The sequence below is a fragment of the Brassica napus genome, chromosome C7, assembly GCF_020379485.1.
Source record: "Brassica napus cultivar Da-Ae chromosome C7, Da-Ae, whole genome shotgun sequence".
Lineage (NCBI taxonomy): Eukaryota > Viridiplantae > Streptophyta > Magnoliopsida > Brassicales > Brassicaceae > Brassica > Brassica napus.
In genome coordinates, this window is record NC_063450.1 from 53,587,896 (window position 1) to 53,601,405 (window position 13,510).

Sequence of the window (13,510 nt, forward strand, 5' to 3'; positions counted from 1 at the left end):
ATTGTACCGTTGAAATAAATATCTTCTCCTCCTGCAATAAATTATTGTACCGTTGAAACTCAAATAAATATCTCATCATGTAATAAATTATTGTACCGTTGGAACTCAAATAAATATCTCATCCTGTAATAAATTATTGTGCCGTTGAAATAAATATCTATTATTTCCTTTAAATTTTCTTTTTTTTTTAAAGATATATTTCTCTACAAATTTTTTTGTGTGACAATACAGTTTTTTTTACAATACTTTGACAAATTATCTACATAGATTTCAATTTCAGATTCACACAAATGAAAATATTACAAATTATCTACATAGAATTTTACAATCCTAACCAAAACCGGTTATGAACAAGGCTGGGGCCAAACAGCTTAGAAATGGGCCTACATCCATTTCTAGCTGATAAATAATTTTCATCAAAAATATAAAAGTGTTTATTAAAGTAAAATAAAAAAAATTTGATTTATCCGTTGTCTTCGTCTTTGCTTGTGCGTTTGCCACCACAACGTTGTCTCCTCTTCTGGTTTTACTCATTGCTCTTTGATTGATTCGTCTTGCCTCCGTCTCTTTTTCCTCTAATGGCTTCCAATCCAGACAAGAATCTGTCTCCTTCAGGTATATACAATCTGATCTCCGAGATGTTTCATTTCTCCAATTTTCGAATTAAATCTTCTCCACTCAGATTTGGTGATGTTAATTTTGTTACTCTGTGTAGATGAGAAAACCGGTTCGACCGAGAGTCCTAAACCGGAATCAACAGCCTCTGGGAGTTCACCTTCATCAGCTGCCCTCAATTTCAATGCTTTTGATTTCTCTAACATGGCTGGTATCCTCAACGTACGTGTCCTTTGCCTCTCGTAGTGAAGTTGAAATAGTTTTATGAACCAATGTTCAAGAAATTGCTAGGCGGTGGTTAGACCGGCTAGGCCCTAAACCGGTTTTGTCTTTCTTTGGAGCTTTTCTAGTGATGGGTTTTGTTTTCAGGATCCAAGCATTAGAGAATTGGCTGAGCAGATTGCTAAAGATCCCGCCTTTAACCAATTAGCTGAGCAGCTTCAGAGATCTATCCCAAACGCAGCTCAAGGAGGAGCAGGAGAAGGAAGTTTCCCTAACATTGATCCGCAACAGTATGTTAGCACGATGCAGCAGGTTATGCATAACCCTGAGTTTCAGACTATGGCTGAGCGTCTTGGTAAAGCCTTAGTTCAGGTAAGTTAATATATTACGTTTTTGATTCGTTTCTTGTAGGTGTGGCTTTGAAATTTGAATGAGTATTTTGTGGCTTTTGTTTGCATTCAGGATCCACAAATGTCTCCGTTTTTGGAAGCTTTCTCGAATCCTGAAACGGCAGAGCATTTTACTGAGCGTATGGCGAGGATGAAGGAGGATCCGGAGTTGAAACCTATACTTGATGAGATTGATGCTGGTGGTCCTTCTGCTATGATGAAGTTAGTTTGATACATTACAATCTTTTGTTTCCGCATGTTATTTTTATTTTTTTTTTTGCTTATGGAGGACGGATTTTTCTATGGTATTTAGGTACTGGAATGATAAAGATGTGCTGAAGAAGCTTGGTGAAGCAATGGGTATGCCTGTTGCTGGCTTGCCAGGCCAGACTGCTTCAGCTGAACCCGAGGTAGCAGCGGAAGAAGGTGAGGAAGAAGAAGAAGAGTCTGTTGTTCATCAAACTGCTAGTCTTGGTGATGTTGAGGTTAGACTGCTTCCTACTCTGTTAAACGTTCACATGCTTTAACCATTTGGCTATTATCTCACTATATACCTATTAAAATTTTATTTTGTTTAACTCTTTATTGGATTGATATGTGTAGGGTTTGAAAAATGCTTTGGAATCTGGTGGTAACAAAGATGAAGAAGATTCTGAAGGAAGGACAGCATTGCATTTTGCTTGTGGATACGGCGAGGTATGCAAGTATTTTAATTAATTCAAACCAATTTAATATTCAGGTTTAGGTGGTTCTTTTTTGGTTCACTAGCGTTTGAAGTTAAGTATCATCACTCACTTGGTTGAGAAGTAACCTTACCACGCCTTCTTTGACGACACAATTAATTGTAGCATGATTACAGACAGTGAAAGAACAATGAGATTGAACTCTGTACTTAACATTTTTGTTTATGACTAAGGATTGAACCTATTGATTCCACAGTTGAAATGTGCTCAAGTCCTTATCGACGCTGGAGCAAGTGTTAACGCGGTTGACAAAAACAAGAACACACCTCTTCATTACGCTGCTGGTTACGGGAGGAAAGAGTGTGTTAGCCTTCTCCTAGAGAATGGTGCTGCAGTGTAAGTCTTACAACACACCACTCGTGTAGAAACGACTCCATTACACCACTTCTTGACTACTTCAACTAGTTACATAACGCTTTCTGTGTATTATGCGTCTCAGGACTCTGCAAAACCAAGACGAGAAGACACCCATTGACGTGGCCAAGCTCAACAACCAAGTCGAGGTGGTGAAGCTGCTCGAGAAGGACGCTTTCCTTTGAGCTTATGGTTAAAGCAAGCTCTCTAAGATCATGTTGTCTTGTGTTGTTGTGTGTTAAAGCAAGCAAGCTCACAGACTTTTTGTATACTTGTTTTCCTGATTTAATCGTGTTTTATTTTAATTATTACTCTCTTGATTAATTATTTGTTTTGTTCAGAAAAAATATTTTAATTATTTATTTTCACTTAAATAAAGACCAATGACTCTTCTCTGGCTTTGAAACGTCTTCGTTCCCAATGAGTTGTCTGAATCGTTCGCGGCTACTTATCAAGTCCTTGATAAGCAGACCACCGTCTCTCGCCTCCGCGTTTTCTTCCTCCGCCGTCATGAACGGACTCGAAACTCACAGCACGAAGCTCTGCATCGTCGGAAGCGGCCCCGCCGCACACACCGCCGCTATCTACGCCGCCAGAGCCGAGCTCAACCCTCTCCTCTTCGAAGGATGGATGGCCAACGACATCGCACCGGGAGGCCAGCTAACAACCACCACCGACGTCGAGAACTTCCCCGGATTCCCGGACGGCATCCTCGGCGCAGACCTAACCGACAACTTCCGCCGCCAATCGGAGCGGTTCGGCGCCAAAATCTTCACCGAGACGGTGACCAAAGTCGACTTCTCCTCCAAGCCGCTCAAGCTCTTCACCGACTCCAGAGCCGTGATCGCCGACGCCGTGATCCTCGCCACCGGAGCCGTCGCGAAACGCCTCACCTTCCCCGGCTCCGGCGATGGCTCCGGCGAGGGCACCGGAGGTTTCTGGAACCGCGGCATCTCGGCGTGCGCGGTCTGCGACGGAGCGGCGCCGATATTCCGCGGCAAGCCTCTGGCGGTGATCGGCGGCGGCGACTCGGCGATGGAGGAGGCGAGTTTTTTGACCAAGTACGGATCCAAGGTGAGTATTATACATAGGAGAGATGCGTTCAGAGCGTCTAAGATTATGCAGCAGAGAGTTTTTGCGAATCCGAAGATCGATGTGGTGTGGAACTCGACGGTTGTGGAGGCTTATGGAGACGGGGTGCTTGGAGGGTTGAAGGTGAAGAATGTGGTTACTGGTGACGTGGAGGATTTGAGAGTGAGTGGGTTGTTTTTCGCTATTGGTCATGAGCCGGCTACGAGGTTTTTGGATGGTGCGGTTGAGTTGGATTCGGATGGGTATGTGGTGACGAAGGCTGGGAGTACGGAGACTAGCGTTGCTGGAGTTTTTGCGGCGGGGGATGTTCAGGATAAGAAGTATAGGCAGGCGGTTACAGCTGCTGGAACTGGTTAGTTCTCTCTACTTTTCATTAGCACTGTATGTATCTTCAAATGTTGGAGTAACGTTTGTTAAAGCTAGTTACTTTAGTTAAGAGAGCATCGGTTTTCTAAATGTCTAGCAACTTGATCAACGTGAAACTGTGTATAATGTCCTTTTCTTGTAGATTTTATAAGAAAGAGAGTACCTTTCTTTGTGTGTTTCCAACAAGTTTAAGTCTTTGAATTCTAGTTACTTCTAGACCATAAGGTTTGTGTTGGTTCAAGTCTTGGGTGCTACATTGCTTAGTAGTTAGTAGAGATATCTTTAATTGTTCCATTCTCACTATGTTTAGCTTTGTCTATAAAGCTTTAATAACTGATGCAAGCCAAGGTTTTTTTTTTTTTTCAGTTACTCTTGTGTTGTTACATTGCTTAGTAGAGACGGTTGGTTGTTGTAGAAACAAGTCTTATTAGAGATCTTTCAGTTATTTTAACAATGTTCAAATCTCACTGTGTTCGGCTCTGTTCAACCTGTTTGTTTTTGTGTATAGGATGCATGGCAGCGTTGGATGCGGAGCACTACTTACAGGAGATTGGATCGCAGCAAGGTAAGAGCGATTGAAGAAATGCTCAAATAAGGCTTTGGTCATAGAGCCAACTGTTGATCTCTGATTGATCATTTTAGCATTAGTTTAGGGACTTTGATTTGTTTATTTATTAATACTGCAGTTGGAGTTGAGTATCGGATGTTGTTCAAAGCTGTAGCTCTAATGTTAAACTAGCTACGAGCCTACCACAAAAAAGTCCATTAGATTGGATTCTCATATTATGCATTTCAATTCATAATACCCAGTGAACGTGATTTATCCCAAACTATTCTAATGCAAATTATAATATAAATGGTTCTCGTAGTGTTTCAAAAATAAAAATAAAAAAAATGGTTCTCGTAAAATAATACAGAAAGTGGGTTTCTAGAAATCTGCAAGAGAAGTAGCCAATTAAGATACGTACAGAGCTTGTGGAAGCTTTTGAAATCAAATGGTCAAAGATTTTCAGAGGAGATGATGCTTTGAAACTTCTATGCGATGTCAGAGAGATAGAGATGACGGTGCGAAGGTGGGATTTGAACAAATGACGTCGTCCTCTAAATGTAGGCGATGTGAGCGAATACCAAAGTAGACTCTCCCACATGCATAGTCATAGGAAATGTTCAAATTTTTATACGGTGACGAAAGCAACGATAAAGTAGAAAAGGCTAGAATACAATTATTGGTCGAACTTATGTAGAGTCGGAAAATATAAAGTAGAGTTTTGATTCAAACTTTTTCAATTATCATAGCTTTCTATTCAAAAGTTTAAGTTTTCTACTTATTTGTAGACTCTATTGTGTCGGCCGCTCATATTTTGTTCGACTTTATGAATATGTTTTACTTGTTCTATAGAGTCTACAAATAAAATTCAACGATTAACTTCTGAAGCAGAATTCAAGTATAACTTTCACTACTTCAATTGACCCATAAATAAACATATAGATTTCAATCTTTAACTTTTCCTAGTTATATATATATAGAAGTTTTCTAAAGAAGAACGAAAGACCAACTAGTTTGAATGGAGCTCCTTGTGTGGTTTAGATTCGACCGAAAAAAAAAACAAATAACATTAGAGAGTAGCATTTGGTTTAGTCTTCAACTCGTTTGACCAGATAATGACATTAAACACAAACTTTTCTTTTTCTCTTATATTATAACACAACTTGCAGTAGGATAACCACATATTCGCGCATATAAAATCTGCTAATTATTCTAAAATTTTTGAATGATGATCTGTCTTCTATAATGTTATAGAATTCTTGTTATATCAAAGCTGAATGAAGTGTTATAGAATCCACATCCGGATTATTCAGCACCCAACTTCCCTCATTGCTCAAGTGCTCTTAGGTAAATATGTCCGACACAGCTCCTTTCTAGAATGCTCGGCCCCGTCTCGCATGTCACACGGCTGGCGGAGTATCTTGGCGGGACGAGAGATACTAAAGAAAGGATTGGGTTGGATCGTAGGGAGTGGGGATAAGATTAGAGTCTGGAAGGACCCGTGGTTGTCGTGTGAAGAACCTTTGAGGCCAGTCGGACCACCTAACATGAATGATGCCGACCTGATGGTGAGCGATCTGCTCTGCCCTATCACCAACACTTGGGATACGGGAAAAATAAAGTCCCTCCTCCCTCAGTATGAGGACCGTATTCACGCCATTGTCACAAGCTCAGCGCCTGCAACGCCATGGCTTCTAGACAAATCGGGATGTTATACTACTAAAACAGGGTAAGGCCTGGCCATGACAAGCAGTATTGCCAACACTGCGGACCTCTCCCCTTTCAACTGGAACAAGAACATTTGGAACATCAAAACCTCACCAAAGATAAAGGATTTTCTTTGGAAATTGGACCGCAAGGCATTTAATTGCAAGACCTGTGACGGTGTTGAAGATGACCTTCATGTCTTCCTCAATTGCAACATCTCAGAGCAAGTCTGGAGCCTGGCTCCTTTGGTGACGATACCAACAACCTCCATCACGTCTATTGCCTCCCTTATATCACTCGCTCCATCATTTATAAGCCTCCCTCCGGTGGGACTGACTATCCCCTTATGGCCATGGATCCTGTGGAATTTATGGAAGGCGAGGAACAAACGATGCTTTGAGAACAGAACTTTTTCCTGGATGGAAATTATCATGAAGTCCATTGCTGATGCGCGAGAATGGCAAATGGCGCAGGACACTTCGGCAACTACCAACAACTCTCAACGTTCCACCCCTCTAACCAGTGACCCACGCTCTCTCTTGGTACCTCCAAATACCCTGATATGTAATGTTGATGGAGCATGGGATGTGCGCACTGGATATTGTGGAACAGGGGGAGTCTTCTCGGGCTGTAGCGACCGGTTGCCGCTGGAACCTATCAGCAGTTCGCGCAAACACGTTTCCTCGGCGTTAATGGCTGAATGCCTCGCCATCCGTTCGGCAGTGATGCATGCTGCCTCGTTGAATATCAAATCCCTTATGATCCTGTCCGATTCGCTCACCCTGGTCAAGCTTTTGAAGGGTCGTGGCTTGGTACCAGCCTTGTTCGGTATTTTATTTGACATCTATCATTTTAGTGCTTTGTTTGATGTAATTTCCTTCTCGTATGTATCTCGGGTGAGTAATGGGGTGGCTGATTCTGTGGCAAAATCAGCTCTCTCATTGCTAAACTCCTCCGATCATGGAGTGTAAACCTTTAACTTATGAAACGAATGTGTGTGTTTGATCAAAAAAAAAAGAAGTGGCTTATCAAATTCATAAAAAGATAGCAAAATCCCTGAGTTGTTGAGCTAAGACTTCTGTTTACATGAACACAATTGATTAATATTTATATTTGTATTCTTACTAAACTAATTATTTAAACAAATTTTCAAATAGTTCAGCAGAATAAAGAAAAGCTACATAATTCCTCAAGTCCCTGATATACATGCATTATGCATATGCGTATATGCAAGTATGGACTGTGAATGTGACAGCTGAAACTGATTCAGGTTTAATCAAGGACAACACGTCGTCGACGCAGCCACCGACACGTGTTGTTAGGGACAAATAATGCTCCTATTAAGTTAACTTTGATGATCCCAATAGCATTCCAACTTCCAAATGGTATAATGCTTATTCCAAACAGTAGCAAACATATAACGGTAAAGAAAAACATATTTTACTCCTATAACTTTCGGAGAGACAGGAAAATGGAAATAGGCAAAATCTCCGCAGATTCTGTTCCACATATAATACAAAACGGAGTTGATAATTTCCATAAATACGTAGAAGAAGAAGTGTGGATAGGGAGAAAAATGGGAATAACGTGATATACAAGTCCACAGATAAGCAATAGGTCACCATCCCACGGACCACGCTTCACGTTATTTCCGTCGCATTTAAAACCTAAAAGAAAAATGGGAATCCTCTAATGATAAATGTTAATAATTACTTTTCTAATTACTACTAACATTTTGGAAATTAAAAAGATGTTAATTATGATATTAATAGAAATCAATTATTTCTGGTGAAAACAGACCAGAACAAGAAAGAAGAAGAACTGAGGAAGAAAGAGATAATAAAGAGACAGAGAGTGATGGAAACAGCCGTCTTTATGAGGCGAAACAAGAACCTCTCTGTTTCTACATAAACTCTCTCTCTCTCTCTCTCTATCTATTTATCTATTTTTTCACTTCAAAAAATCTCACACTTGAAGTGTCTCTCTTAATCTAATGGATTCGATGCAATTGGATAAGAGTTTGGACTCGACGGAGCAAGTGGTTGAAGAAATCATGAGACTTCACAGATCTTTACCACCGAGGCCAGGACTCGACGACGTCGAAGCTGCGAGGTCTCTGATACTCAACGTTGAGAAAGAAGACCAAGCTTGGTTAGAAGCCATTGCGGACCAGAGGACACCCTCTGAGGTTCCTGGCGACCTTTTCACCGTGCTGCAAGAAATGAAGAAAGGTCTTGTTCTGTTTCGCAGCAAAGAACAGAGAAGAGAAGCCACTAAGCTTCTTGATCTCGAAACTGTTCATTCTTCTTTCGACGAGTTCATCCAAAGAGCTTCTCATTGCATTGCTTCTCCTTCCTCTAACGTCTCTGCTCCATCTCGTCCTCCGCGTCTTCCTAAGCCGCCGGGAAACTTGTATTCCTCCGAGAAGTCCCCTGTTCGCCCTAAGGACATGGTTTCACGAGACGATAGCTACGTGACGACTAAAGCTAAGCCTTCTTCTCTTTATGGTGATGCTTTGGTTGCTCATAGAAGTCCTCAGCTTCTGGATTCAACACTTACCGCCGGAAAATCCCCCGGTGAGTGATCCCATCTCCTCATTAGTTTAAAGGTTATAGAACAGCAAAAATCCTGATTGAAAATTACTAAATAAAAAACAGTTGAAATAGATAATATATTATGAAAAAACATTTGAAAAAAATGTTTATAAATAGATTTGGTTAAACATAGGTTATTTACTTGTAAAGGAGGTTAGGATCAGCATTGTATCTTCTGCGGAATAATTTTTTTATTGGTTTAGTTGTATGGGACAAAAAAAATAGACGAATACATGTAGTCGAGATTTGGTTAAACATAGGTTACTCAACTGGCTACAAACTAGGGATTGAGCAAATACTACTTTGTTTGATTTACAATATGTTATGTGTTAGTAACTTTTTAGTGTGTGTGAACCATTTGTTATGTATAGGCAATGATGGAGAGAAGCTAAGTTTAATCAAACTTGCTAGTCTGATTGAAGTATCATCCAAGCAAGCTACACAAGTCCTGAATCTACAAAACAAGCTAACCGAACAAGTCGAGTGGCTTCCAGATTCTATCGGCAAGTTATCAAGTCTAACATCACTTGATCTGTCTGAGAATCACATTGTGGTATTACCAAACACAATAGGAGGACTCTCTTCCTTGACAAAGCTAGATTTGCATTCCAACAGAATCACTCATCTCCCTGAGTCTATAGGAGAGGTGTTGAACTTAGTTTACCTCAATCTCAGCAGCAACCAGTTATCATCTCTTCCTTCATCGTTCAGCAAGTTGTTGAAACTCGAGGAGCTTGATTTGAGCTCCAACAACCTTCATATCCTCCCTGAGTCCATCGGCTCTCTTGTCAGTTTAAAGAAGCTTGACGTTGAGACAAACGAGATAGAAGAGTTCCCTTACTCCATCGGTGGATGTTCTTCTCTCAAAGAAGTCCGCGCGGATTACAACAAACTCAAGGCTCTCCCCGAAGCTATCGGGAAGATAACTACTCTCGAGATCTTGTCCGTTCGTTACAACAACATCAGGCAGCTACCGACCACGATGTCTTCTCTAGCTAGCCTCAAAGAAGTGGACGTGAGTTTCAACGAGCTCGAGTCTGTCCCCGAGAGTTTATGTTTCGCTACGACGCTTGTGAAGCTGAACGTTGGAAACAACTTCGCCGACATGGTGTCGCTGCCGAGATCGATAGGGAACCTCGAGATGCTTGAGGAGCTTGATATAAGCAATAACCAGATCCGTGTTCTTCCGGAGTCGTTCAGGATGCTTACGAAGCTGCGTGTGTTTCGTGCTCATGAGAATCCGTTGCAAGTTCCTCCGAGGGAGATAGCTGAGAAGGGTCCTCAGGCTGTTGTTCAGTACATGAATGATCTTGTGGAGCTGAGGAACGAGAAGTCTCTAGTGGTTAAGCCTAAGAAGAGCTGGGTTCAGATGTGTTTCTTCCCCAAGTCCAACAAGAGAAAACACAACAGCATGGAGATCGTCTAGAACTGCTGATAGTGTTGTCATTGTGCACGACATTGTTTCATTCATGTCTATCCACATACCTGTTCTTACTTTTTTTTCCTGGTTAGGACAGAACCGAACCACCTCTGGTTTTGTTTCTTTGGTTTGAAACTCGAGTCACACTCGGACCTAAAAGCATGTGTGTGTGTAGTGATGTGATGTGATGGTTATTGATATTAAGAGGAGAGACATGCATGAGTAGGCTATGAACGTGGCTTTGTCTAGATAGTTGTAAGTTGTTAATTAATACTCACGTTGGAATAATGCAACTTCTTTTCTTGTTTTGTTTTGTCCATGTGTAATCGTCACGAGACATGGTCCTTCATTCATGTGAGTGAAGCAAGGCTTTCTTCGTCATTTAAAAGCAGGACCGGCACTGAGAATTTGGGAACCCTAGACCATTTAGTAAAGATTTAAAAAATTTAGGGGTCTAAATTTTTTTTTTTAAATTTGGGGGCCTATTTACATATAATTTTTTTCAAAAAGTTTGGGGCCTAAGACGAATGTTTCATTAGGCTTTACCCATGACGGCCCTGTTTGAAAGTAGAAGAAACTCCACAATATTATATATTTTCTCTTCGGTCTTGGATGATCCCTCTGATGTTAAAGAAAACATTTGGCCCATGCAGAGCTTTTGTTTGGCTAGATCAGACCATAGCCTGCTTAAAGCATTTGCCATTTTGCTATCAATATGAAATGAGGTCTATATGTCTCTTAATTTGATATTTTGATCTAAGATACTACTACAAAGGACCCTTGAAGCAGTCCCTACTCGCCATGCTCTCTAATCATCAAAACATGCACATTCTTTTTAACCTGTGACAAAAGAAAAGTAGGACGACATACAAAACTATGTGCTAAACCATCTAAGACCTTATAAAATATATTTTCATAGATTCGAGCATACCGCCAAAAGTTGCAGACTGACAATCATACTTCAACGTAATTATTTCCTTCTTTCCATGATTTAAAGATCACTATTTATTTCTGGAAGAAAATATTACTATTTCTGGTAAGTCATTTTTTATTCACCTCCCTCTTTTTTTTTTTTGTTCTTGCGTTTTTCTGTAGTCTAAATATCAAGATTATTCTTTAGCAAAAATGGATCTCTGAATATAAATATTAAAACATTTAGAAGGCAACATTCATATAACAATTTTACGCTCAGACTATTTTATTTACACAGATAAATCGTTTAAATCCAACTTTGGCTCGTTTTCCACCTTTATATTGAACATATACTCCAAACTTGACTGTGGCTTTTAATTATGAAAGCAGAGGAGGAGGATGAAAACTTACAGTTTTCAAAAGTTATATTCTAAATTTGGTATAGAATTTGCCATGATGGGGCTGGTAGAAACTGAAGGTCTTTTAGCAAAAAAAAAAGAAAGTGAAGGTGGAATAGTAAATTGAAAGGGACACACATATATAATGTGAACATTGAAAAGAAGTCGGGAAGATTGAAATAATTTGAGAGATGAATAAGTGAATCTTTGAAATGTATCTCTTTTGACTATTAGGGCAAAAGATAGTTAGGAGGAAAGTACCTATAATGAAATGATATATGTAATTTTAAAATAGAAATATGTTCTTATTTTTCATCATATACTTTAAACCTAGGACCACCCTCCTATCTAAACTTTCTTTAATTCTTCTTAATTCATTAGCTGATTAGATTTATATATTTGTGAAATCATTTCCATCTAGATGAAAATATTCTTGAAAGCAAAACTTCACTTTACACCAGACACATCATACGCTAAAAACTAGATGACTTAACGAAAAAAAGCGCGAGGGACTACGTGAGTTTGAAGCTAACAAAACCAAAGAAAAACTTGTATTCATCTACTTTTTCCAGTGTTCTCATTTTTTTTTATCATGACAGTTGGTGTGGAACTTTATAAAACAGGATTCAAAACATGTAATGAATTCAACGGAAACCTAGTGACTGCATCAAACTGAAACTAATAAACGGAGTTGCCTAGATATTTTTGAAGATTTATCAGATAATGTGAATACGTTCGGTTTTCAACTAGAAAATAGTGAAAGTTGGATAAGCTTAAGCTATTTGAAGATGACAAAACTAAAAAAGCGAAAGTTAAACGATGAAAAAGTGTTGGCCGAAATCTTGTTTCACTGTTTTTGCCTCTTGGATGTCATATAATAAACATTTGGAGAAAGTGAAAGGAAAGAGATAAGGTATAAGATTCCATTGAGTGAAACTGAAAGGTGGATGATACTTGGGCTTGTCATGCGTTTCTAATGTCTATAAGTTGGGTGGTGCGTTTATCGTTTTGCTTCAAATATTCATTCCTCTTTCTCCACTTTTTTACCTTTTATCACTTTATTATTCACAATTACAAAACATGGTATTGTTAGTTATCTATTTCTCCAAGAAAATTATGTGAATCTGTAAGTATAAAGTCAAAACCAAAATAATTGATTTACTATAATGGTGAAAAGGGACCTAACAAAATTCACATAACAAAATTAGAATGGAAGGAAAATAAGTTAAATTGCTATAGTAGTGAATTTGACCTAACAAAATAAATCAGTTTATGCTTGTTTCATGTGTGTAGATAAATTCAGATATTTGATATATCAATAAAGTGTGTTGCATTAGTTTATCATCATCAACTTGCATCACAAAATAACCAAAAAAAAATATCTATAAAACGGCCAATAATAAATACATGAATCCATAAAATGAAAATGTAAGGGAAAAGTTAAATTGCTATAATGGTGAAAGAGACCTAACAATTTTAATCAATTTATGTTTGTTTCATGTGGGGTATTTCTGTGATATTTTGCTAAATATATTGTTTTTTCAAAATAATACACACAACTTCGTAGCACGTGAAAAGAAATGATAAAACACATTGTGACTTATATTCATTTGATCAATTTGTAGGATTGTTTGTTCCTATTCTTTTACCACTTAGTCTAATCTGAGTATACAGCTTCTCAACAACAACCAGGAACACTTTAAAGAGTACCATATATGTTACGGCCAATTTACTCTAAAACTACTAACGTATTTTATACAAATTTTTAACTCTATAAATCTTCTTCTATATAGTTACTCTATAAATTAATGGGTATATATGGTCTGCATAAAGTAAGAGTATGAATGGACGCACAGATCATTCGCATGCAGATGTTCTGCATGGTGGCAGATGTCCTACATTTGTGTACTGCAAACACCAATCACAAATTTTTATGTTTCTAGGAAAAATATGCAGGAGACCTCCTAAAGATAATTTGTTTTGTCCTTATCTGTGTGAAATCAGATGACCTCCATTTGTTTCTACCGTCCACACTTTTGATGCAGTTCAACGATTCTACCATTTGTTCAGCCAATAGAAATTTTTTAGTAAAATCAATTAATTCTCAAAATATTAATTCATCCCACTATAAATAAAACCAGTGACGACCGT

General features: G+C 38.9%; 3 protein-coding genes across 4 annotated transcripts; all 3 read left to right on the forward strand.

The window, feature by feature from the left end:
- Positions 1 to 367: 367 nt before the first annotated feature.
- On the forward strand, positions 368 to 2,631 carry LOC106348136 (ankyrin repeat domain-containing protein 2A). The gene is made up of 8 exons (XM_013787803.3): positions 368 to 615; positions 716 to 837; positions 985 to 1,209; positions 1,300 to 1,448; positions 1,540 to 1,711; positions 1,830 to 1,922; positions 2,166 to 2,305; positions 2,409 to 2,631. Exons 1-8 carry the CDS (start codon positions 579 to 581, stop codon positions 2,506 to 2,508), a joined length of 1,038 nt encoding a protein of 345 aa, XP_013643257.3. The 5' UTR covers positions 368 to 578; the 3' UTR covers positions 2,509 to 2,631.
- Positions 2,632 to 2,724: 93 nt separating this feature from the next.
- On the forward strand, positions 2,725 to 4,611 carry LOC106348135 (thioredoxin reductase 1, mitochondrial). Of its 2 annotated transcripts, XM_048763383.1 has the most exons (3): positions 2,725 to 3,767; positions 4,290 to 4,346; positions 4,468 to 4,611. In XM_048763383.1, exons 1-3 carry the CDS (start codon positions 2,744 to 2,746, stop codon positions 4,518 to 4,520), a joined length of 1,134 nt encoding a protein of 377 aa, XP_048619340.1. In that variant the 5' UTR covers positions 2,725 to 2,743; the 3' UTR covers positions 4,521 to 4,611. The 2 variants fall into 2 exon arrangements, with proteins under 2 accessions (XP_048619340.1, XP_013643256.3); XM_013787802.3 differs by having other exon boundaries at positions 4,290 to 4,611.
- Positions 4,612 to 7,742: 3,131 nt separating this feature from the next.
- Positions 7,743 to 10,357, forward strand: LOC106348137 (plant intracellular Ras-group-related LRR protein 4). The gene is made up of 2 exons (XM_013787804.3): positions 7,743 to 8,611; positions 9,001 to 10,357. Exons 1-2 carry the CDS (start codon positions 8,029 to 8,031, stop codon positions 10,053 to 10,055), a joined length of 1,638 nt encoding a protein of 545 aa, XP_013643258.3. The 5' UTR covers positions 7,743 to 8,028; the 3' UTR covers positions 10,056 to 10,357.
- Positions 10,358 to 13,510: the final 3,153 nt, after the last annotated feature.